The 26,943-nt window shown below is 41.6% G+C and overlaps 1 protein-coding gene across 3 annotated transcripts; it reads left to right on the top strand.

Annotated features, from left to right (window-relative positions):
- The first annotated feature begins 1,486 nt into the window (after positions 1–1,486).
- Positions 1,487–26,737, top strand: igsf5b (immunoglobulin superfamily, member 5b). 3 transcript variants are annotated; one of them, XM_033630411.2, is made up of 10 exons: positions 1,487–1,617; positions 4,035–4,129; positions 7,509–7,826; positions 12,254–12,381; positions 16,228–16,408; positions 16,961–17,092; positions 22,150–22,174; positions 22,907–22,995; positions 24,964–25,028; positions 26,346–26,737. In XM_033630411.2, the coding sequence occupies exons 2-10, from the start codon at positions 4,081–4,083 to the stop codon at positions 26,454–26,456; spliced, it is 1,098 nt and encodes a 365-aa protein (XP_033486302.1). In that variant the 5' UTR covers positions 1,487–1,617; positions 4,035–4,080; the 3' UTR covers positions 26,457–26,737. The 3 variants fall into 3 exon arrangements, with proteins under 3 accessions (XP_033486302.1, XP_078023310.1, XP_033486303.1); XM_078167184.1 differs by lacking the exon at positions 16,961–17,092; XM_033630412.2 differs by lacking the exon at positions 24,964–25,028.
- Positions 26,738–26,943: the final 206 nt, after the last annotated feature.

Genomic DNA, 26,943 nt, shown 5'->3' with positions numbered 1-26,943 from the left:
CTTGTTGCCCCACTGCATGGGCAGATTATGAGATAGTGGGCCCCTGGGCACAGATACACAACAAGCCCCAACCCCTCTCCTTTATAGGAGTAAGACACATAGACTTTGTGGTGGTTTTCCCTCTTTTATTGTTGATGTTTGCATCTTTTTGTGGTTTTGTGTCTCTTTGAGGTAATTTTGTGTCTTTTTTTGATCATTTTATTTATTTATTCTTTTTAATCTTTATTTATCCAGAAAAAAACTCTTTTCAAGAGTGTCCTGACAGCAACATGAGTTACAGACAATATAGAACAAAAATAGAAAATAAAAATATACAGCTCTAAGATTACTACAAAGAAAAGCTCTTTGTGTCTCTTGTGACTCTCCATTCAGTGAATGTAGAGTCTGTAGGCAAACCCCGGAGATCTTGCCTCCAGAAGAAGAGCGGAAGAGCCCTGGTTTCTGGTTGTAGGCTGTTTGTAGTCCGCATGATATTGACCAATCACGTTTGAGCTGGCTGCAGTTGTTGCCAGGTTAAACGGTCCGTGCGGTGAACTAACGAGGCGGAACATAATTGGCGTCACTGCAAACTCTGAATCCATTGCAATGGTTCAGCATATTTACTTATATATAAATGGAAGTCGGAAACGGAAATTCGCCTCCTCCGCCCAAATCAAACCAGAATGCCAAAAAATCGGGGGTCTGCCCCCAGAGGCTGTATCGCTGTCTGCCGGAAGTCAGACACCGAATACAGCCGATGGGTTCCGAGAATGGGAATTTTGTATCTCTGTGTTTGCTTTGCCAGTTTTTTGCAGTTATTTTGTGTCTCTTTGGAGTTCCTTTGCATCTTTGTGGTCTTTTTTGTGGTCATTTTGAGCCTCTTCCTAGTTGGTACCTGTTTATTTGAGTGACATTTTGCCAGTGAAGACCTGCAGGGGCCCCTGGGCCTGTGCCCAGTAGGCCCATCCAATAATCCACCCATGCCCCGCTGTGACGCAGTTGGTCTTCAGATGCAGCTCTTGAAGGCTGCAGCCCCTGAACTGGGACAAAGTAATTATCTGTGAGCCATGACGGTCTGTACCAAACTTCTTGCAATCCAATAATTGTTGAGATTTTTCACTTAAACCAAAAATGTCAACTCATGGTTGCATTAGAGACAATAAATTCAATCTCAAAACAATCCATCCAAAAGTTGTTGAGATATTTCAGTCTGGACTGAAGTGGAGGACAAACCGAAAGACAGACAGACTGACGTCCAGAGTCGTGCCACTAGAATGGCTAAAGTTATCAAATCATGTCATCCCTCTGCCATACATCACACTGTACATTTGCCATGTTTATTATACAGATACATCATCCACTGTGTCCAAATACATCCATCTGCAGAGGGTGGAGGTCTACTCGTAAGGTCCCCTGGGAACTGGGGACTTACAAGGGGCATTGTTTGCAGTCTGACTCACTCTGTATATTTACATGTGTGTGTAGCATGGGGCAAAGTTCCCTCTGAGTTTGGTAATATTTAACGGGACAGTTTTGGGTGACATGGCTGTGCACCAAGCGTGAGAAAGGAGCATTACCACTGACATGTATCCACAGTGTGGGACACTTGCAGCTGATCTATGGAGACACCATACTGAGGTGAGTCAAACAAACACAGCAAGATTTATGGCTGTTTACTGTTCACTTAACTTGGACTTTATTCAGGAGATGCTGCTTTATGCTGTGTGTGAAAGAAATGTTTGAGAGACAGGTGCAGTGCTGCAAGTTATTTACACACAAGTGATTTTACTGGGTAACTTAATTATACTTAAACCTGAATTAAAATGAACTGAAACTATTGCACTTTGACTAAAATACAATATGTGATAGAAATGATGAGAGTTCCTTCCATGGAGAAACTTTACACTTTCCTCAGTTATTGTCTTGTCAGTCAGAAACAAAGTGCTGGATGTCCCCAAAACTTTCTCCAGTTAGATGAAAACTAATCTGAAACCATTCTTTTTGGTCCTCCAAAGTCTATCCCAATTTTACAGAAACATCTTGGCTCTCCGTCTACAAATGTCAGACCTGCAGCGGAGACAGTGACAGTGACCTTTCATTTGAAAAACAAGTTACAAAAGTCTTTCATCATGTTTTTATCAATTGGGGAGCGTCTCAGAAAATCAGGTCTTTTCTTTCTCAACCTGATCTTCAGGTCAATCGTGTCATCTTGGTTACAATTTATTATCAGGGTTCAGCCAAAAATCTATTTCACACCTGCAGCTGGTAAAAAATGCAGCTGCTCGGCTTTTAACAAATATTTGAAGACAAGATTACTGTGGCTTAGTCCTGAGTGTTTTAATGCTGATTCAACCAACTAAGGGGGTCCTCAATAATTCCCAATAATTAAAATATATTCGAAAATATGCATGAACATGAATCCAACATGCTATTAGCAAAGAATAATCAGCCTATTTATAAAAACAAACAACCCCAAAACATTTAATTTACAGTACACAACATTAGGCTATTACCCATTAATCCTTGTGCACTTATGTGAGCTAGCTAATGCTAAATCACTGTACTTACTATTGAAACGTATTGGCCATTTAGCTGTTTTATTATTCCAAGTGTACGGACATTCTTGTGAGCCACAATGGATTGTTTTGTAACTCTCTGAGCAAGAAACTCTGACATACCATCCACCTCAGAAACCAAAGAGGCGAAGGGCGATGCACCTAGCCATGCTACAACTGATGCTAACTTAGCAGCTGCAGGCAAGCGCAAACAAGAAAGGACCCGAAAATGTTGAGAATATTATCTCAAGTGCAACTCAAGTTTGTACAATATATGTAGGGGCCCCTGCTCCGTCTCTATTTGAGCTACGAGGTCCTTGGCCCCGGGCCATTTGAACTGTGAATGCTACTAAGCTGAACTAACTCACATACGCTAATAGATGCAAAATTGATGATCAGATGTGGCACTTTAATTTTGTTGCATTATGTGTAATGACAGTAAAGGCATTCTTCTAACAATTAAATCAAATATTTATTCATGTCTTACACTGCACTGTAATTTTTGTTATTCAAATACTTCTACTGATTTTAACTGCACTGTAACTTGTATTCTTGTGTTTTATATCTGTCGTAGTGTATCTTAACTTTTTATTTTCTATTCTCTAGTTATTTAATGAATGGCTTTTTAATGTGCTTTTATAATGTGTGTCTTTTGCACCTTGTCTTGATGCTTTTGATGTTTCATGTAGAGCACTTTGTATTGCTTTGTTGCTGAAATGTGCTATAAATAAACTTGCCTTGTCCTGAAAAACATTAAAGACCCCTGGCCCAGGCTATTTACAGCAAGTCAAATGCCAACAAATCATACTACTGCTAACAATTGAGTTCACTGTAAAAAGTGCCCACAAAAATAAAATACCTCACTATTCATGGAGAGGCGCAAGGACTGTCAGCTTTGATTTTATATACAACACCTATCAGTCAGACACCTGCCTTTAGAAATCAGGTGGGGGTTTTGCACCAAGCAGGATTACTCTGACAGAAGAGTAACTTCCAAAATACCAAGCAACAACTTATTTGAACATTTGTTAAAAATAGCAATAATCAATACTTATGACTAACTGTTTAGTTCAATTACATTAGAGAAGCAATGCAAATTCTTTTATGGTCCAAAATTGTTAGTAGTTTCAGTGGTTAACAACACACAAACATAGGCCAAAAAAAAAGTAATTTAACTACTTGAATCACTATGCAAATGTGAATGTAGTTACTGCAAAATGTAGTTAAAGTACTGGTTTAATTAGGCTACATGTAGCTGACTACTCCCCAACACTGAAACACTGAGTGCAGCTGAGGCTCATGGGAATGTAGCATTCATTCTCTGTGCAACATGCATGTTTGTACCAAATTTAATAGCAATTCATCCAGTCATTGTTGAGATATTTGAGTCTAAACAAACAGAAAGATGTTGCCATCCCCAGAGTCTTGTTACTAGCATGGCTGATGACTTGAGAATATGATCAACAGTGCTCCTCTGTAATTAATTTCTTTTTGTTTCAGGTCCATTCAGCATTGAACATGAACTGACTGCATCGACAGATTAAACATGGACAACTTCTCTCTGTTAGTGCTCCTACTCTCATTCTGGATTCAAGGTCAGAGTTCAGCTCAAAACAAACACAGCAGCTTGTCTGAATGAAGTTGTGTGTCACACAGGCCAGTAATGTGCTTGTGCTAACGGCCTCAGTCTTCGGCGTGGTGTGCTTAATAGCAGCACCCTTCAGATTAAACCCACAGTCTAATTAGAGGGCCTAATGATCTATCTGCACTTTATAATTAATTTTCTTCAAAATGGCTGCCTATCTAGTTAACACTAAGATGTAGCCAGTGGCCAGGGGACTTCAGAGTCACTGGTTCATGGTCCCAGTAGGAACATGCACAAATTATGCTCATTAGACTGCCATTCTTTGATTGCAATGAAAAGAAATAGCTGTATAGGCTGGCCTAGATATTTCTCAGGCCTAATTTCCTAAAGGGATGCATAATTTATGATTCAGCGTGCTGGCTGTGGAAGGTAACGCAGTTAGTGCACCACAAACAAGTTGTACATCACCCTGAGTACTGTAGTGTAAACCTTTTATATCATATTTCACAGAGTGGTATTAATATTAATTCCTTTTCTTCTTCGTTTGTCAGTGAGAGAAAGCCTTACAGATATGCTGGAATTCAACTGGAGGCATGCATTGATGTGTCTGGGTGATGTTTATAGAGTAGCTCCTGACAGTTAGCGCACAGTGGGTTATGAACGTTTCCTTGTAGAGTCTATTCTTCCATTTTAGCCCTAATGGTGTAATCCTTGTGGCTTTATCGAACTCTGCAGGTTACTGTTGAAATGTTTACCCTGCAGAATGATGCCGCAGCCTCTTTCTGGCAGCTACAGATGGATTTACACTCTCCTAGTTATGTTAGTATTTCTTCCCTAAATCCTGTTTGGCCTCATTCATGCACCCGGCCAAATCACCAGTCTCCATCTGGACAGCCACAGTGAAATACAGATTTAGGGAGCTGTGCTGTCATTCTCTTTCTTTGTCTCTGTCTTTCTTTCTGAGGTCTTGAACATTTTGGATAATTTGTTTGAAAGTGACACACACTGGCTTCTCTGTCATGGCAAGATTTAGATTTGTGCAGAAATATATGACAAAAAAAGCAAAAACTCATATTCACTCCGTTTAGTTTTGTCTGTTCTTTGGACAAACTGAGATAAAGCATGAACTATAGAAATAAAATGAGTGGGAAAGACATTGAACTGTTTGCCGTGCTCCTTTGACTGGTCCAAAAGCAACATGTGTTGGCTGCTATCATGGTAAATCACATCAGGGGGGCCATAAATTGTGTCTCACACACACAAGTTTTGGCCGTTTTTTACCCTTATTGTTCTCATTTAACAGAAGAAGACAACCATACACTGATCCAAGTTTCTCTCTTCAGCTGAACTAGGACTGACTCATCATAAAACACACTTCATTCAAGCTCGACAAAAACAAAATAAAACTCACTAAAACTGTCTGAGTTAGTCTTGTTTGTCGTCTTGTCAGTAAGTCAGATGCTCTTACAAACACCAGCTCTGGTTTAGTTGAAATAAATCCTTAATCACACAGATTTAGATGCAAAAATCATGCTGGCTCTACATGCTGTTTATCTCCACGGTCGTTGCCTCTCAGCTGTCCTATAAGCAGCAGCTCTGACTCCTTCATCAGAAGCAGTTACAGTACATCAGATTTCAAATGACATGCAATTAATGGCAACAACAGAAACAGGGATATAACAGTAGTGGGTTGCTTATTTGAAAACGTAACTTTATAATTCCACTTTTTGTTTGGTCATGGCTACAAAACCTCAAAACAGTGAGTTCGCAACTTGTCACAAGTTGGTTTGTTTATATGGAAGTTAGACCACTACCGTGGTTGATATAGCAAAAGTAAACTGCACAAAAACCCCACAAACACCCACTAACATCTGACTTTTTAATATAACAGAAAGGCTTAAATCAGCATTCACAATTAGGTCAAATGAATCTGCAGTAGGCACAAGTATTTATCGTCTTCGGCTCTGAATTGCATTGATGGAAACACAACACCTGTGTGAATGTTCTAATTTTAGCTCCTTTACCGGCAAGATGCAACCACACGCTGCCACAAAATACTGTCTGCTCAAACACTGATTCAAATCAGTCTGCATCAAGTTTGAGAGAGAGACTGAAAACATAAGAAATATATAAAAATAAGTAACCACTGTCACATTTTGACTGGCCTCTATGCTCCTACTGACATGGCCTGTTTGTGACGTCACATGTGATACACCAATAAAACACCCACACACACAGGAAGTTAAACGTGATGGCTGCACAGCTATCATCTCCTGGCAGTGGGAAAGGAGTCTATAACATATTTTTGGCGGGTTGTTTAAAAAACCTGCGTACACACTAATTTTTGTGGATAATGTGTAATAAAATGGCCGCTGCTCTGACCATCCTGCTATGTTGATTTGAACGAGAATGTCCGCTCTACTCTCATTTTATTTCTGTGGCATCAACCTACTCTTTACTCATTCCTTTCCTTCACTGCATCAACTTAAATTCATCCCTTCACTATTACATGCAAAGTCGCCTCTGACATAATGTCAATCTGATACTGTTTGGATGCAAAGGAGTCACTTTGCATTGTAAAAAAAGGAAATAGCAAAATTTGCATACAATGTGCTAATGTCCGTCAAGAGAACTGAAGCATTTGACTGCTGTGGAGTGGAGTGAGTTTCTGAAAAGGCCAATAATAATTGTGTAGTTAAGATGCCAGGTGTTGCATATTGCATGGCCAACTTGGCGATGCAATATACAATATACAACCAATTCTGATTCTGATTGTGGTCTAATTAGGTTTTGTTAAAGGAACAGTTCAACACTGTGGGAAATACGGTCTTAGCAATCTCTTGGTGATGACAGGACTTCAGGTGGCCACCACACCCAACCAAGAAATAGTCCAGCACATAATCCCAGTTTGTTTTTGTGCTAAGGTAAGCTAGCCAGCTGTTAGCTCCATAGCTACAAATTTAGTGTACAGTGTAAAGTGGTTTAGCACAGTGGTTCCAAACTAGTGGGTTGCGGTTCATTCTGAATGGATTGAAAGTGTCTTGCAAACGCGTCAAGTTTGTAAAAAACACACTTTATTTTTAAGTGCAGTGAATTTCCAGCACAGAGCTTTTATTTTGAAGTGCCGTGTCCTGCTGTAGAGTGAGTGACAAACGGACAGCTACTTGACAGAGACAGCAAACTAGCTCGATGAAATGGCCAAATGCAAGTATGATGCTGAATATATTGAAGTGTGTGGACCTTGAACTAATGACTAAGGAGGAAACTGGACCCTGTAGCTGGACCAGTTGGGAACCACTGGTTTGGCAACAGTGTTGGTAAATGGTGTTTCAGACTCAGTTCAACATGGAAAGGTTTGTTAATGTGATTTATGTCTGTTTCTCTTTTAGTAGTTGGAGCTCAGGTGAAGCTCTCACCTGAAACACTAACCGTGCTGCGAGGACAGGAGGCCCGTTTTACCTGCACTGCCACCACCACCCAATGGACCGTTATGATATGGTTGCTGAATAGTACAGCGGTTCTCACCATCTCCAGGGACCTTGGTGTCCTGCCCTTCATCACCGCTAATGTGACGGCCAAGCCAGCCAGTGCCTCACAGAAAGACAGCTGGGTGTTTGTCCTGAAAAACACGCAGAGGCACAACCAGGGCCAAGTGACCTGTGACCTCCAGGGCATTGATAGGAAAACAGCAAGCCTGTTTGTACAAGGTCCGTCCATATGTGAGCAAATGTTTCTGTGTGAGAGAGAGACTCAGAGGAGGTACTATGTGCATGTGTGTGCGTGTGTTACCTTGATTCATTGGAGCAGGAAGGAAGCAAGAAACTGTTTATTTCTGCTGCAGAGAATTTCAAAGGCTTTTTGTGCAGCCAGCTCCTCTCAGGGCTACTCACTTTCTTGCAAACAAAAGTCTGCACACACACTTACACACACGTATAGCAGTGAAGGTAACCAAGCAGATGGGAAGTCTCACTTGTAACCATTGCAGTGTGAAAGAGTGCAGAAACACACTGAATTTAACCTTGACGAGGCAAAAAGCAGCATGTAATAAAAAGAGGTAAATGAAGGGACTAAGCAAAACTTGTGTAGCAGCTTTCTGACCACCCACACATCGCCACCTCTACTTACCAAAAAATAAAGAACACAAAGACTCAGTGACAATTTTTTTTTTTTTTAAATTTTGCCTCAGTATTTAAGGCGCTCGCCTGAATTAGGTGCCTTTGTTTTTTTTTTTGTTTTTTTTTTTGAGAAAAGGAATTCGAGAATGAAAAGTTTTTCTGTAAAAGCAGCTGAACAAGTGTCTGAGCAATCAATCACGGTGTACGTCAAGGGTGGGAAATCATTTGGGCCTGTGTGGTGGAGCACAGTTGCCCAGGCATGTTTGATGGTCTCTGTGACATTGTTAATGACAGTGTGGGTGGTGTCGGGGATAGGAATTGATTGGCCCCCAGATATAAATACCAGGTGCAAAGCGCTGGACTCCATGTCAGTCAGACCAGGCAGCAGAGCAGGATTTACAGATTGCAGCTGCAACCAATCTCTCCTCTCCTCTCCTCTCCTCTCCTCTCCATATTTATGCAGATAAGAGGACATACTGTGTGAGGACTGGGTGGCACATTTGCTGGCAGGTTAGGAGTTAGGACTTGATGGGAATCTGTAGTTCTCTGCAGTTTTGATGGTGTTGATGTCACAAGCTGGAGAGCACTGCAGCATTTTAACACTTAAATTAACACTTAAATTGACCATTTACCGTTCACAAACATTTTCATTTCCATGCAAATTAGGGACTGTAAAAATTATTAGGGGTGTTGGCGAGGTCAGAGAAGGGTAAAGCAATTTTTTCTTTTTTGCCGAAGGGAGGGTACTTAAAGGTCCTCGACTGCAGAGTCCGCCATGCTGTTTCTACAGCAGCCCAGAATGGAGATACCAAGCACTGGCTCTAAATAGGGCAGCATTTTTAGCATCTGCCATTGTAATTAGCAGCTCCTCAGCGATGAGCTGAGTGTTGGAAAAGCACTAATTTGGAACAATATTAATTGATTTTTATTCAGTGTTTTTACTGGTTTAAATTACCAGGTCCTTTTGTTTTGGATACACAACCTCTGTGGATAATTAAAGTCTTGGCAAAAACCTCCTGAATGTTGGGATCTTAAATTGTAAAAGAAAAACGTGAGCACACATCAGCAGGTGCTTGGCAAGCAGCCTATCAGCCAAACAGTGTTGCAGAAACACTGATTTGCGTCATGAAACTGATTTATTCAGTATTTTTTTCCGGTTTAAATTGCTGTATCTATTTGTTTTGGAAAGGAGGAGACCTCTGTGACTAATTCGGCTCCCAATGAAAACTTCCTAAACAATGAACACTGAGGGAATTCTAACCAGGAGTTCAGCTGGTTGTAATCTGGAATATAGATGCACTGAACTCTACACACTGCTCGTTTAATTAAAGTAAAAAGATGGACAAAAAGTAGGGAACCAACCCCCATTTCAATAAGTTCTGTATGGCTCCTTAGTTCAAAGATTGCCTGATGAAAAACATCTTATTTGAGCGGACACATAAAAACACTGACACGTGCATCTCTAGGGAGATACTGACCACTCTGTTCTATTGACACATGCAGTTTTAGAGTGCTTTCACACCTGCCCTGTTTGGTTCGGTTCAATCGAACTCAAGTTCGTTTGCCCCCTAAGTGTGGTTCGTTTGGGCAGGTGTGAACACAGCAATCACACTCAGGTGTGCACCAAAACAACTGCACCGAGACCTTCTTGAAGAGGTGGTCTCGAGTTCCGACCTCGATCCGAACAAACTGCAGTCACATGACAAATTGTTCGGGTTAAACATGAGCATGTTACAGTTCTGGAGGATTATTAATGTGCACCTCCTCCTGTACTGCCTTAATATGCACATTCAGCACATCCAATGCATCAAAACACTGTTTTCTAGTTGGAGCCGTGCCTCGTTTTCAAACTGTATGGTTTGACTAAAATGAACAATGACAGCAATATAGTCCACGATGAGCAGCGCTAAAATCAACCTGGGTAGTTGTCCCTCCATTGTGACATTAGAAAGTGTCACATTTATCTTGCAAGTGTACTCTTCTTCAACGTTTGGTTTACTTCCTGTATTTTTCCCACATGGAAATTATGGCCAATCAAGAGCAGCTTTTTTGCGCAAAGCATTTTATCTGGTCCGCTTGTAAATGCTGCTGTGAGAACACGAACCAACTCTAGGCAATTATGCAGCTTTATAAGAAAATAAGTCCCTGATTCAGACCAAAGCAAGACAACTCTAGGTCTGAAAGCATAGCTCACGTGGAAATGGCATGCCTCAAACTTGATGACAACTTATTACAGCAATGCTTCAAGACTTGCCTGGACCTTTGCTTCCCTTGACCTTATCACTCAGCTTATTTGCAGCTGCAGTATGTACAACCTGAACTGAGAACTCAGCTAAAACAAAATCTGCGTGGAAACATCCTCTCTGCAAAAAGCGAAGGGAAACAAAACCAATGACCCATCGTCTCCAATATATTACAGAAAGAGCCTCCATCGCTGCCAGTGCCGCAAATCCCCACTGACATATGCAGCCATTAACAGTAGTGCATGGTGAATCAGGCCCTCCAGTGTGGATGCAGAGGATCACGATGGCCTGACACAGCCTTTGAATTAATTGTGCATCCTGGCACGCCCAGTTAACAGTCAGCAACTCTGCCTGTGATTTGTGTACTGCAGCTGCAAATATACTGTTGGAACGGAGCCACAAATCCACAGCGGGCCAGTTGACTCTGTGTGCAATATCATCCACGCTCCCTGCTTTAATTGTCCAATATGAAGACGATGTAAAAATGACAACATATGCCTGCTTCCTCTTGCTGCTCTTTCTCTGCTTATTTCTCTTACTCACTCACACACAAACACGGCACACACACACAAACCTTTCACTTGAGAAAATCAATATGGCTGCAGGAGCTGTTGAGTACAAGCAGGGTCTGCAGTGGAGCTGCAGAAAAGGAGAACTCTTCAATATAAATCAGAGAAGAGTGAACATGCCTGTGATGTTGGGACCATGGAGGCATTGTGCCCTCCTCATTGGAATAAATTTACACCCACATGTACAGTGCAAGTGTTATATACTTTTCATGCAAGACAAAATTCATGCACATACACATCAGTCCTGCACACAGACATGTCTTTAAATGCTGCCCTCAAAGCAGCAATTTCCCCTCTGAGGACCCCTGCTGACAAATCACTAGAATTAGAGTTAGCTGAGGGCTCTCCACCTCACACAGCCTGCCACAGCAGCCTAAAGTCTTCAGAGTTTCCCCACAGTGATTAACCAACCTTATGAAACCTTATTTCAGGGATCACTTAAATTGGAGCTTTGGGAGAGAGTGCTGATGTCGTTCCTTTCTCTATTCAGATGTATCAATCTGCCATGATCGCCCAGAGCCCCTCATCAGTCAGTGCAAATGAGGCTGCTGGTTTCTTGCCAACCTTTATGCAAAGGCGCAGAGATTCTCTAAGAGCAGCCGGAGTCCACTCTTTTAGAATTGGATGGTGGGATGTTTATGACACCAAATCAGGCGTCAAATAAAAGCCTGCTGAAAAAAGGGGACAGCCAATAATGTGCACAAAACATCTGAGGATTTGAACCTAAATCAACACAGACATGTCATTCGCTTAGACAAAGCAGCGAAGCTTCTGTAATTATCTTTCTGTCTGTAGCAATTGTCTGTTGCATCCACCGCCTTTCATTCTATCAGACAATAGACTTCACATATGAGATACTGTATCTCCCAGGGCCTTAAGTGGCTTATTTGGCTGGCAGGGAAGGAGATGAAGGGGAAAAGACGAGAAGCATTCGTCAGCCAATTGAGACTTTGAGACATGTAATCAATCACGCGGGACGAATGAAATCCGTCTTGTAAGTGAGCAGGCCAACTGGAGAGGTGATGCTCATCTTTGGGTTCAGATATGTGCATCCAACAACATGCATTTCAACAGAAATTCATAGATTCCTACTCAGTATTCATAAACGTATACACCCTCATGCATCTACAGAAGTACATATATACATGCATGCAACACATAAATCAGAAAAAAACAAGCCTGTGAATGTACTTCCCTCTGATTGCAGAAAAGGGCAGCGTGAAAATCACTGGCGACAACAGGCTGGCTTTTAAGGGTCAGTCGATCCTGTTTGAATGCCAAGCAGCAGGATGGTTCCCTCAACCCACTCTGCAATGGCATGTGAAAGACAGAAAGGTAAGTACATCCTCATCACTATTATCATTTTAAGAAGTTAGCAAAACATTTTATTTATTAGAAAACACTCACCAAGCTTAAGGTGCACTGCTGCAACTCTCCATTTAGACACATATAAATTTCTCTTATGAAATGAACCCACTGGCCGCTCAAAACACAACAAAAAGACTGTTGTAGTAGCTGTAACTCTGATGCAGTATAATGCCCTCAACTGCATTTGCTATATAGCATTACAAGAGGCAAAAAGAGGGTTTTTTTTGTTTCTCACAAAATTCACAGACCTCTTTTTGACCATTTGAATTCCAAAGCACTTTCTTCTCAAGTACCTCTGAAAAAGAAACATTACAGGCTTTAATTTTGTGCCTGTGCAGAGCCAGAGAAGGTGCAAATGCAGGTGCATTATTACTTTCAGGCTTTCTGTGGAGAGAAAGTGACCTAACGATTTTACCTTTTAGGAAACTGTCAGTCTGTCACGATGAGCAGTGCACTGCTTTTAGAGGGGTCAAAACAAAGTCACGGATTATTATGTCATTATATCTGCAAAGACTGTTGCTGATGAATTTTCTCAGGTGTAATTATTTGGTGCTAAGGTTCACTGCACTAGTGTGAACTGAAGCCAAAGGTGTGGACTCTAGTCACATGACTTGGACTTGAGTTGGACATGAGTCGCAAATTTGATGACTTAAAGTCCTGTTTATACGACAACGATTTCAACTGAAAACGGTAAACTTTAGTTGCGTTTTGGCCGATCATTTACACGACAGCGCCGTTTTCGGTGCCTGAAAATGCAGCGTTTTGAAAATGGGTTCCAGAGTGCAATTTTTTGGAAACGTCACCGTCTCCGTTGTCATGTAAACTTGCAATATGCAGTTCCTCTGAAAACGGAGACTTTTCGCACATCTGCATTGCGCTTCCAGTCACTTGGCATGCGCGAGAAAGTCGACCATTACAACAACAATGGTTGACTCCAGAGCTCTGCTTGTGCTGCTCACCTTATTGAATTTATCAACGCTTCCCCATCATAGTGTAGATTTACTGTAGCAACTCCACCTCGTCGTCCGTCCAGACAAACGTTCATGCGGTTGCCATTTTGTTTGTTTATAAATCGCTGCTCTGTAGAAGGAATCGTAAGCGTCACACCGCCAACTACTGGCCTGGCATGTATATTGTAGCGTTTTTGGTCATTTTTGCAGATCTGTTTGCACGGCGGATCAAAAAAAACGTTGTCTAAACGTGGAACTTTTTTTCAAAACGAAAATGAGAACTGATTCTGTTTCCAGTGGATCGTTTTTGTGTAAACATGGCCTAAGACTCAGTTTGACGAAATCAAAACAGACTTGCAAGTCAACTTGGACTCTAACACCAGTGACTCATAACTTCACTTGTACTTGAGCCTTTTGGCTTGAAAATACTCAATACTCAATTCCACAAAGCCTAAAGATTAAAAAATATTTTTATTTAAAATGTGCCACAAATCAATTCATTTCCCATCATCGTTGCTTGTGGACTGATGAAACAAACAACCACAACACAAGCGCGTGACACAGCACAGGAGAGCCAACTCATCAGGTCAAGATTTAGCTGTCCATTTACATCTAAAGGAGAAGAGACACTCCTTAGAGAACAGCAATATCAATGTCTTAGCCAGAGAAGACAGATGGTTTGAAAGAGGGGTGAAAGATCCATCTACATCAAACTGGACGACCATCGCTAAAATGAGGAGATGGCCTTCGACACCATTTATCACCCACTTACAATGCAGTCTTGGAATCCCTCCCCAGACGACCTAACACCAATTCTCACCTGGACCCATCTAAACCTAACGACACACAAGATGAGCGGGTGGGTCAATGACTCACATTGTGACCTTAACGACTCTGAAACTCAGAGCTCACATGTAACCTCAATGACTCTGTAAGTGTTCACATTCACAGAGCTGACTCCGCCCCAGTCCTTTGGAACTGAAAGAGCTTCTTGGATGAGAGGCAAAGCATCTTCAAGTAACTCAATCAAGTCCAGTTGCCTACAATATAGCACTTACGATCACATTAACACCCGTCATTTCTAGTCATTTAATATCCCAGATCCACTTTGTTTAAACCATTTCATCAGCATCCAATAGCATCAAGGACCATTAAAAATAAACGTTATGTTACAGAGCACCAGACCAAACGGTCAGGAAGTTGAGTGTGGAACTATGGACGCTTCTCGCCATCAATCATCGCCATCTTAGCTACATAGCAGAAGGGGAAGGGCCACTTTTCAAACTGGAAATGGTGACCGAGGACTGTGCGACCATGAACGTCGCTGCATTGTACAAATACATGTGTTTTTTGCACTAAGCACCACTATACTGTTGTCGGGTATAAGCCAGCAGTATGTTTATTGGGTTAATTTAGCAGTCTGTAATGATTTGGTACTCCAAACGATAACGCGAATGCTAATGCTAGTTTGCTAACGAGCAAATTTGCAGTCGTCGTTTCCGGTAAGTGCACAACGGCCGTGTTTGGTTTGAGACAACACTACCCTGTCGAAATTTGCGCACTACGCCAATAAGTACATAGTGCACATAGTATACTACGTAGAAGTGTAGCTACTAACGGAAGTATGTGATTTGAGACACAGCAAGTGTTTCAACAAATTAATGCAAATTTTAAAAAGCATTCATGATTTATACTGACATTTCATTTGTTGAAGAGCGCATTATAACTTGTTTAGGACTTGAACCTCAAAGTTTAGGACTTGGGACTTGACTCAGGACTTGAGTGCAAAGACTTGAGACTTACTTGTGACTGTGAAACTCAGTTTTAGGAGTGAGTTTATGGAATAGTTGTAGTGACGAACTGAAAACATGTAGAACATTATGTAGGTTTAAACAAAAGTTTAAAAATGATGTATTGATCAAATATGAAAATGGATGATCAGACTGTAATACTGACATATAAGAACAGGGTACAGGAACTTAAAGTGTTTTATTTTGTTGCTATTTTGCCTTGTTTGCCTGTTTCGGTTTGTTTTGTTGATTGCTAAATATAATGTGCTGTTAAAGGGGTAGTTGTTATAAGCCGTAGCTTCAGCCTACATCGTTTTCAGACTGCAAAGGTGTCTAAGTTATGTTAATGTATTGTATATTTTGCACTGTACTGTTTAAGTATCGGGCAGCACGGTGGTGGGGTTGTTAGCACTGTCGAACCTGAGGGTTCCCGGTTTGATCCCGGGTGTGGGAGCCCTTCTGTGCGGAGTTTGCATGTTCTCCCCGTGTCAGCGTGGGTTTTCTCCAGGTACTCCAGCTTCCTCCCACAGTCCAAAGACATGCAGGTAAATTGATGACTCTAAATTGTCCGTAGGTGTGAATGTGAGCGTGATTGGTTGTCTGTCTCTATGTGTCAGCCCTGCGATAGTCTGGTGACCTGTCCAGGGTGTACCACGCCTCTCACCTCTTGTCAGCTGGGACAGGCTCCAGCCCCCCCGCGACCCTCAAGAGGACTGCAGTTAGAAAATGGATGGATGGATTTTTAAGTATCTGCCATTTTCTGTGAGAGGCTGTGACTTTAGTTACATGAATTTGTAGATTAATACATTATGTTCTTGCTTCTATTTGCAGACCAAAATAAATTCTAAATTCAGAAATTCTAAATTCACTTGCCAGACAATGACTTGGTCCCACTTCTGACTACAGACCAGACACACTGATCTGCCACTGAATGCAGCATTACACTGGCTAAACAACTTTAAATACAGTTGTGTCCTGAGTATTTAGAGAATAACTGCAAAATCCTGTCGAGTCAGAGCATAACCATCCCAATTAGTAAGCAGAATATAAATAATACTAATTCTCTCTCTCAGGGGATTGGCATGGAGGTGAGACGGGGTGACTACAACATCAGCATTCAAGAGTCAGGGAAGAGCCTCTTCACTGTGACCAGCAACCTCAGCTTTTCGGCGGCAAAGAGCTCTCGTGTGGATTGTCTGGCCTCTGTGTCTGCCCTCACCACACCACTGAATAGCAGCGTCAATCTGACAGTGGGTGAGAGAATACAGCCGTTGTCTTTTATGTTAAATAACATACATGCACAGAAATGCACAGTGAGAGTCTGTCTTTGTTCCGTCCCAGTTAAGTTCTCTGTCTACATTCCTTCCTTCCTCTCTCTTTTTTAAATCTGTCTCTCTTTGTGCGTTTCACTTTGTTCTTTCTCCCTTTTTCTGTCCCTTTCTCTTCTGGGAGGCCTGTGAATCATCACTGAGCATTATTATTGAAGAGGAGAGTGGAACAGAAAAGAGCTGCCAGATCAACACTGCATGACTTTGCATCACAGAGCCAACCTCTCTGAGGCCCAAAATACAAATACTGCATTATTATCTCAGTTATGTTCCATTTGTAGTCGTAACATTTTCTCAGAATCTGCTCAGAGCAGCTTCCCTCTGCAACCACCCTTGTGCACACTACTGCAAATTAAAACAAGACATTGAACACTGCTTTCTTTACACTATGTCTGCAAATCTGTAATTGAATTGCAAAGCAACAACACTGCTTCAGCATTTCTTTAACCAAAACACCGATGTGACCTTCTCTGCTCAGTTGCAGAGGTGGTGCAGGAGGAGGATGACTGCACAGTCCCTCTGGCGGTAACGGCCTCTCTCTGTGCTCTTCTGCTGCTCCTCCTGCTCTGTATCTGCACCGTCCTCTGGTACAGACAAAGGAGACAAGCAAGTATGCACTTTTCTCTTCCTTGAATTGCTTTAGGTAAAAAAAAAAGCCCCCCCCCCTACACTTTCCCACTACAGAAACTGTGATTAAAGTATAATGAAGAAGATGGGTGGTTACATGCTGTGACTCGGCACTGCCCCGCGCTGGCCTTCACCAAGGGCATGCTATATATTTTCTGACAAAGGCAGAACATTAGTTGTCAGCACAAAGCCTTTCTTCTCAGGAAACAGCAGCGGCACAGAGGTTACAGAAGTGTGTGTATAACTGCAAGGTTTGAATCCAACAAAAACTAAAAGCAGCATGTTTCTTTTCTGCTACAACACACATATGTCTTCTGCTCTCCACTGATAAACTACCAGACTGGGTTGAAACATAGTATATGTCTGTATTGTTTATGGTAAATGTGCTAAATTGATGCCAAGTTGTTACAGGGATAGTCAATGGTAGTGTTGATAATGTGAATCCCTGGATATTAAAAGTCTGCAACAGCTACAATTTACTGATACTGATAAAGTGAATATCTTTTAAAACAATTTGAGTCTGCTGACAAAATATCATTTACACAAATGTAGAGCTCCTGTCTTTTAATTAATCCTAATTTAAACAAAACATTCTGATTTTAAATGGCAGTCAGCACCTCCACACGTGTGCCTCATCACCATCTCGACATAAATTAAACATTTTTCCCTCTTTATCAAATACAAACATTTAAATAAACATCTGTAAAACATGGTATTAGCTGACCTCATTACATCTGAGAACACGACTGCCACAGATAATGATATAAGCATATACAGGTAAATTTCTTTAGGGATTTTCATTTTATTTTTTTGCTGTGATGTCAAAAACCCTACCAGCAGAATCACTGTGGCGCCTATTCATTTTGAAAGTGCAATGGCAAACACTTCCGTCCAATGGTGTAACTACTTTTGCGTTTTTGAATTGATGCCATATGTACGACATAGGCTCTGCACAGATGAGTACCCTGTGCTGTAGCATGATGTGCACCTCCCCAGAAATGTAACTATACATCTTATTGACGCAGTTATCCTATTTATTTTTGTAAGATGAAAAGCATTTTCCTCAGCAGAAACAAAGCTTTTATTTACTGTTATTTCTTATATAAGAATCAATAAATTGTGAAAATAATAAAGCCTCCACAAAATAGCATCTTTAGACCCTGATCACACAGAAAACGTTCTGCAGGCTGCAAAACGCAAGGTGCACCGCACTGCCCTTTTTTTAATTGAAAGCCACTAGTTAAAAATGCTTACTGCTCCTTTTTTAGTGTTGCCAGGCAACCACCCCATCACCTACTTACCCTTACCTTCCCGTAAAATCAATGCAGCATTTATTTGATTGATTGATTGATTTTATTTCACAGTAATTCATATCTAATTCCTAAAATGTTCAGGCAGAGGGTTCTTACTGTAGCTCTGGTTGAGGGTGAGAGGCTGTCAGTAAATAGTGTGTTGGGCACAGGGAAACAGAGATCTGTCTGGGTACATGAGACCTTAAAATAGAGGGTAGTTTCCCCTCCATTGTTCACCAAATGTAAACTTGTTGTCGTGACGACCACAAGAAGGCCCGCCTCTCAAAAGAAAAAAGCCTTATGTCTTAAGTCTTATGTGTGATTTATCCTGGCTTCATAAGAGTAGGGGAAGTCTGCTAAGGCTGATTAATACAATGGTAAATGTCATAAGCTGATGCTAATAACATTTGCGTATTGTACAACGTGCACGTGGGGAAAATGAGTCCAGTGTAAGACAGTTGTTTTGTCAGTGAACCTTGTGAGTTATTATGGAGCCGAATTTTGTATTTCTATTTATATTATCCATGTTTTATGTGTGTTTTGAATCAATCAAACTTTGCTTCACTTCACAGAAAACTTCACAGTAGCATAGAAACTCCACCCCTAACAAGTTACAGCAAAGGCTACGATGTAGGTCCTGTGTAGAGCCTACACACAACTATAAATCAGCCTTTACTTTGTGACAGACTTTCACATTTACAGGGCTGGCACCTGTTCTCCTGCAGGTCCAGCCAAAAAAAAATATCATCTAGTTTGAACTTTGTACTTTTGTACTTTCCAATAATGTCTTCCATCAAATACCAGCCAAGACAGAGTACTTTCACTTTAATAGGACTTGTGGTCTCTCCTTTCCTGGTGTATGATTTAATAAACGTCTAACAGGATGTTGCAGAAAATAGGTTTTTAAAGAAGGCAATTATAGTGAGTCTCCCTTGGATAAATAAAGGGACCATGTCTCGATCTTGGGTCTACAACCCTGTCAGTCAGTCTGATAAAAGTAATTGAGATGTGCAGATGAGTTGACGGATGTTTGGTGGGAATGTGGTGATTTTGGACATGTTATCAACCTGTGTGCTAAAAGGATTACAGCTGTTGGTACACTGGCAGAATTTATACCTCGGGGAACATGAGGTCCTGACTCACACCTGGTGCTGCCAGATGAGTCAGTATGTTTGACTAAACATACCCCACTGTAACACAGTGTCACATTAAGCTGTGGGACACAGCTTGTGCTCTAGATTTAAAGGAATAGTCACGTGGTTTATGAAACAAGCTTTATTGCTTTTTTGCAGATAGTTAGAAGAGATGATCAATACCAGTTTCTTGTCTGAACAGTAAATAAGAGGCTGTCAGCCAGTTAGTTTAGTTTAGTGTAAAGAATAAAAAAAAGGGTGAAACAGCTAGCCTGGCTCTGTCTGAAGATAACAAACTGAGACTATGGGCACCTCCAAAACTCAATTAACACCCATCATTCTTGGGTTATTGTACAGATTAAACAAACAAGCTTTAAATGTTATTGATGATGTGGTTCTGTTGGCTTCATCACACCGTGACCTCCAGCATGCACTGGGGCGGTACAGCTGTGTGAAGCGGTCAGGATGAGAGTCAGCACCTCCAAGTCTGAGGCCATGGTTCTCTGCTGGAAAACGGTGGATTGCCCCCTTTGGCTCGGAAAAGAGTTACTGCCTCAAGCAAGGGAGTTCAAGTATCTCAGGGGTCTTGTTCACGAGTGAGGGTAGAATGGAGTGTGAGATGGATCGGGGTTTGGCACGCCGTCTGCAGTGATGTGGGTGTTGTGCTGGACTGTCGTGGTAAAGAGGGAGCTGAGCCGGAAGCAGAGCTTTCAATTTACTGGTCCATCTACATCCCAACCCTCACCTATGGCCATGAGTTCTGAGTAATGGCTGAAAGAATGAGGTCGTGGATACAAGCAGCCAAAATGAGTTTCCTCCATGGGGTGGCTGGGCTCAGCCTTAGAGATAGGGTAAGAAGCTCAGACATCTCGAGGGAGCTTGGAGTAGAGCCGCTGCTCCTTCGCGTCAAAAGGGGTCAGTTGAGGTGGCTCATTTCATTTATTAGGATCCCCATTAGCTGCAGCCGAAACAGCAGCATCGGGCATCTGATCAGGATGCCTCCTGGGCGCCTCCTGTTAGAGATATTCTGGGCATGTCCCACTGGTAGGAGGCCCCAGGGCAGACCCAGAACACACTGGAGCAATTACATATCTCATCTGGCCTGGGAACACCTTGGGGTCCCCCAGGAGGAGCTGGAAAGCGTTGCTGGGGAGAGGGGCATCTGGAATACTTTGCTCAGCCTGCTGCCCCTGCGACCCAGCTTCAGATAAGTGGTTGAAAATGGATGGATGGCTTTAAATGTTAGTTAATGAGCTTTAGAGGTGTTAGTAGGTGGATTTAATTACCTTTAGACAGCCAGGCTACCTGTTTCTCTGTTTCTAGTCGTGGTGCTAAACTAACTGGCTGCTAGCTGGAGCTTATACTGAACTAATGGACCTTTTCTCATTTAACGCTCTGCAAAAAAGGCCACTTATCATAGTTCTCAAAATGTTGAACTATTCCTTTAAGAGGGACATGTTGAATTTTGGTTTTTATTTAAGACTAAAGGTGACTAAGGCAGTACTAAACTGCTTGGCTCAGGAAATTCTACAATGCCCATTAATAAGAGTTTAAAACCACCACATAGTGAGACAGTTTTACTGCGACTCCTTTAGAGCTCATAACCTGACCGAGAATATTTGTGATGCGGCTGGACTACTTGTCACCTCTCCAAACAGAGAGGTCGATTCCTTGGCAAGTTGTGGAAGTGAAGTGGTGATGATATAAAAAAAATCTGGCCAGGAAAAGAGGGACGCTGCAGAGATGTTTCTGGAGTGCCATCTCCGTGGGGATCGTCGTTCTATAGCACAAGGAGGCGGAGGAGGCCTGTTTGTGCGCGATAACAAAAAGTGGCCCTAAGTCACGCATTTAGAAGTCAGTGTGTAATCCCCGTGACTGATTTTGGACCATTGCAAATCACGGCTATGGTTTGGAGCTGAGGGATTATCATAAAGCAGGTGTGACCCTTCTCCTCCGGCAGCCGCTTCTATACCTGAAACGTCTGATACCTCCGTCGCCGTCGTCCTTACAGCTTTAATGTAACATCCTTGAGCAAGTTCAATTAACTTCATGAGGATGTCTAACATGTTAAAGGATGTGGCATGCTTCCAAGCCGCTAAGCTCTTCTTTGAGTAATCCACCTCAATGGGGAGTAATGTATGCTTTGTAATTATTGGGAAAGTAGAAGGGATCTAATATAGTCGCCCTCAAAGACTTTGGCCAGCGTGACAGCAGGGATTTAAAATATAATGACAAAGGCAATTTCTCTCCCTGTAAAAGGAGCAGTTTATATGTCTCCTGAGGCGAGTGCCATCTGCACCATTGTTATATTGTTGTGTTTTTCGCTGTGGCCAGGAGGACCTTTGGCAAAGACAACCGTGAAGCTGCGTTACAAAACTCATTAACACTCAGCTCCAGCTTTCACCACTGAATTGCAAAGTGACTGGAGGCGATGATATTAGTGCAGAACCCAAAACTAATAAACGGCGGGACGTTTACAGCTCTCGTATTGCTGTAGATGCAGTGAGCAAGCACAATGGTTCTGTGGTCAATGCAGTGAGTGTAATAAAGTAGCGGCTGATAGCTCATTATAATTCTGTAAACTTAATGCCTCATTTTTTTTCTTTACCTTTCAGAATCGAGCCCACAGGAGACTACATGGTAAGATTTAAGTGCTCTTTCTTGATACCTGCTGCTTTATGAGGATCTTTTCAGACTTAAGAAACCTTGGATTTTCTTCACTTTCCAAACTAACAAAAATAACTTTAAGATCAACAGCAGAGTCTGAAGCAGAGGAGAAAGTGGCTGCCAATAATCTGTGAAAGAAACAGAGGCGACGTACAGTCCAGGCTGTGTTCAGCTCCATTTATATTTTACATAAGCAAATATGACGACTCAGCATGAAGCCCGGGCTAATACGGTTAACTTATTTCTCAGAATGAATGAGCTTTTATTGTCCCTCATTATAAAATAGAATTGAGGACATGGATTTGAAATTACATGCATTAAATAGTCATTACATTTTGTAACAACTTAATTAAGATTCGAATTTGTCGTTAGCTCATTTAAGAAGCAGATATATTACGCACTATATTTGTCAGCATTTTCCCTGCAGCTGAAACACAATTTTACAGCTTTCCCATTGAGCACACTGAAGTGAGAGCTGAGCACTTTGGTTGGGTCTAATAAAATGCACAGAAAAATGATGATGTTCATTTTTTATCTGTCAAAGCACTTTATGATGAAAACAGTGCAGGGGCCCCTGATGTACTGCAGCTTTGTGAGAAAAGAAAATGGTCTGTTCACAACAGCATAGCCTCTGACAAAATGGCTCTGCCGTATCTCTGCTAAAGGTTATCTTTTCCATTGGACCATTCATTTGGGCATTTGCAGGTTCGACCAATCGGGGAGCGGGAGAAGCCCAGTTGCTGAGACAACAGGGGGGAAGGTCAACCTCGGATACTCAAGTGAGGGCCCCACAGGTGAGAGAGTGACTCGTAGTTCACCATGATTACTGTAAACTGAAACTACACTGTAAGTAATAAGTAATTCACTTTATTCTGACGAACTGTGTCATGAAGTCAGATTTATATAAATCCATGACAGTGGGTTTTAATAATGATGCCTCACAGCGCTCAAGTGAAGTTGTGACTTTATAAATAGGTAGCGACTAGGTGCCAGACCATAAGCAGCTGAAACACAGCGGTGAAAAAAACGTAAACACAGCCAGGCAAAATGCCAAATGAGAGTGAATCTGGGGTTGGCTTTAACTTTTACATTTGCTGGCGAGCATGTTTACAAACATTTATTAATGATCATGCATAGTATACCTTTAAAAAACTATGATGGAGGACAATACACATAATAGATTCTTAGTCACTGTAAAGAACCTTTCCAGTATGTTTGCATGTGTTAGTTTTAACGCCTTAATGACAAATAATATATATATATTTTACATTTTTGCCAACCATTTTTACATGCGGGCGGCACGGTGGTGTGGTGGTTAGCACTCTCGCCTCACAGCAAGAGGGTTGCCGGTTCGATCCCGGGCGTGGGAGCCCTTCTGTGCGGAGTTTGCATGTTCTCCCCGTGTCAGCGTGGGTTCTCTCCGGGCACTCCGGCTTCCTCCCACAGTCCAAAGACATGCAGATTGGGGACTAGGTTAATTGATAACTCTAAATTGTCCGTAGGTGTGAATGTGAGTGTGAATGGTTGTTTGTCTCTATGTGTCAGCCCTGCGATAGTCTGGCGACCTGTCCAGGGTGTACCCTGCCTCTCGCCCGATGTCAGCTGGGATAGGCTCCAGCCCCCCCGCGACCCTCAAGAGAGAAGATTTTTACATGCATGCTGCAGGTTTTTAGATTTTTTATGTTTTATTCATGCTATTTTGGAAGTGTATTGGTTTAATTTCATTTAGCATACAACATTGTCGACTCGATGAGTTGTGTAATTTATCACATTGAACATAAAGTCTGTATTGTTTTCTTTGTCAAAGATTAATTATAATTCCTCACAATAACAGTGTTACTTTAACAAAAAGTAACACGGTCTTGATGTCCACTGGGACGGAAACACCGTACAATGTAAGCAAGATACATGAGTCTACTAATTGACGTTCGTATTGTATGGAAAGTCAATTCAATAGAGCTTTACTTATCCCATGGGAAATTCTTGTGCCAGAGAATGCTTCAAATTACAGTAACACTAAGGACCGTAACCACAATTTTAACGATTTACAACCAGTAACAACCAGACTTAACCAACTCAACCAGTATTAAATATCTGGCAGAAAATACAAATATACAAGATAGATGTGTTTTCAAGGAGCAAAAGGAAAAGCCAGTGCCTAATAGAGTACAAGAAAGGAAGTAAAGCAAGTGGAGGTCTGGAATGGTGGAAAAAAATCGATTCAAATTCCTAAAAATGGTTACCTGTACTGTTAAGTATGCATGGTTTTAGTAAATGGGACACACTTAAACATGCAAAGATAACAGTACAGGTAATCAATTCAAATTCCTAAAAATGGTTACCTGTACTGTTAAGTATGCATGGTTTTAGTAAATGGGACACACTTAAACATGCAAAGATATCGTTCTTTTACTAGCTGCTTTATCACTTACAACACATTGCCATAGTAATTACTAACATAGTATTTGAAGGGACACACAGAGCAAACTTGCAAATGGCCTGTTGAGCAGCCACAAACCACATAATATACAGGTTTGAAAATCAAACAAATCATATTTATATTTTTCAAACTCAGACAGAAACAAAAGTCGGATTTAAACTCGGATGCTGTGTTAACTTGATACACATCTCAGGCCTCTGAGCCGCTAAATGGACTAATTTCTACTATTTGCTGAGGTCAGCTTTAAATCCAAAGTTGGCTGTAGCTGGTCGGAGGGGCTGCGTGGGGAGATCAGGCTAAATTGCTGTTTTTCACTCTGCAGATGCAGCTTACAATGAGGTAATCATGGGAACTCGTAGGCAGGAGGACTTTGTCAGCTTTCCCAAGGTAAGATAGAGAAAGAGAGGTGGGAGGGCAGGGTGACAGAGAGACAGAGAGACAGAGAGAGGTCGACTGGAGCTGAATAATGCAGCCATTCATTCTGCAGCTGGAGTTTCTGCCAGCTCCTCCCATGAACGAAAACAAGAACAAACTGCACTGCTGTACTGTTGCACCCCCACTGGCCTCCCATCAGGCAGCTTGATGTCAGACAGGGATGTGGTATAACTTTTTTGGCACAATTCACGGCTTCACAAAATGCCAGCAGCCGTATTTTTAGCTTCCAGGGCACTTCTAAGTGGCTCCTTCATCATCACCATCATTGCAGTCTAAATATTGGGATGATCTACAGGTGTAGATGCTGGCATGGACTAAACTGAGTCCTCACTGAGACACAAATTGAGAAAAATGCAGCTTTTCTGTCTGTAAATACTGCTATCACCCACACATGATTCAAGCCTGTCGATGCTGATGAGGTGTTTGTGCCACGGGGGGGTTTCTAGGCCTTACCTGTGATAGAAGAACAGATATTGATTCAGGATAACATACTGTATTGATATCTTGGTGTCTAATAATGAATGGAGGAGGGACAAGAGTTCCCTTGTGGGTTTAAGTGGCCTCTTTTCCCAATTATGCCTGATGTGGAGCAGCTCTGACTTGAGGTCACAAGTTCAGTTCTGATTCACTGTCTCTGAAGTAATGAGTTCGGTAATAGGATTATCTGAAGTTACTAAAGGTGGAGGAGAGTCACTTTGAGGTCTTTAAAGGTCCAATGTGCAGGATTTAGAGACGTATATTGGCAGAAATGGAATATATTACTCATAACTTTGTTTTTATTAGTTTATAATCACCTGAAAATAAGAAACGTTGTGGTTCTAACCTTAGAACGAGCCGTTTATATTTAAAAATCAAGTGGGTCCTCTCCCTCAGTGTCCGCCATGTTGTTTCTACAGTGGCCCAAAACAGTCAAATCAGACACTGGCTCTAGATAGGCCAATTTGCATTATCGTGTTACATGCCACCATAGTTCTCCTACATGCTTGGCACCTAAGAGAAGTTTCAGTTGTGCAACCTCATCACTAGATGCCACTAAATCCAACACACTTGACCTTTAAGGCAATAGCTGTCCTCCAGTCGACCTCAGGTAGGTCTGCAGGTGATTGTACACCAGACTGTTTGCCAACTACAATACATAAAAACCTCCACAGTGGCACTGCTGCACTCATGTAGGAAAAATGTTTCAGGACAGGAATTGTCAATTTAGAGTTCTGCAGAAAATTACCTGATGTATTGTCACTGTAACCTAAATTCGATGATGTGCCGCAGGTCCCGGACATCGTGTCCTCCAGCAACCTCTCCCTACACAGTGAGAGCCAAGCCCAGGTGTGTCTATCAGAGGAAAGCCCCAAGAACGTCAGGAGAATTACCACAGTTTGAATATGTTTATTATGATATCATTTGATATAAAAATATGATGTCGAAGATGTGCACTACTGTTCTGTTCGTATTTACAGGTGGGCCACTCACCAGTGTTTGCTAGGTCTCACATTTTTGTAAAGCTAGACGCTAATGCCGTTTGACCTTTAGCTAAATGTGTACAACAAGATATTTTTGTTATACCTTTACCATTAACATTCAATGTATCTTTAAAAAATGTCAACTGTTTTTAAAATATAGACAAAAATTGATTTTCAGTAAATTATTTTTGTGTTCTCTTATGTTCTCATCTTTTATTTATTTAGTTTTTAAAGGCAATAAAAACAGGTTATGAACTATAGTGTATACTTTTATACAGACGAGGATTTAAAGAACAGCTCCATTAGAACTCAGGTCTGATTCTAGCAGCTTTGACTATTGTTTTTATCGGTTAGGTTGACATATTACATTAAAGGTGGAGTCTGTTATTCTAAAGAAAGACTCTTGA

The sequence above is a fragment of the Epinephelus lanceolatus genome, chromosome 4 (genome assembly GCF_041903045.1).
Source record: "Epinephelus lanceolatus isolate andai-2023 chromosome 4, ASM4190304v1, whole genome shotgun sequence".
NCBI lineage: Eukaryota > Metazoa > Chordata > Actinopteri > Perciformes > Serranidae > Epinephelus > Epinephelus lanceolatus.
Note: the sequence above shows the minus strand (reverse complement) of the source record. Positions and strands in the feature narration are given on the sequence as shown.

What these genes read in the sequence shown, in the direction of transcription:
- igsf5b (XM_033630411.2), top strand. Translation starts at nt 4,081, where the DNA reads ATGGACAACTTCTCTCTGTTAGTGCTCCTACTCTCATTCTGGATTCAA. An exon ending in AGCAAGCCTGTTTGTACAAG is followed by an intron (nt 7,827 to 12,253) that starts GTCCGTCCATAT and finishes CTCTGATTGCAG; the next exon opens with AAAAGGGCAGCGTGAAAATC. An exon ending in GGCATGTGAAAGACAGAAAG is followed by an intron (nt 12,382 to 16,227) that starts GTAAGTACATCC and finishes TCTCTCTCTCAG; the next exon opens with GGGATTGGCATGGAGGTGAG.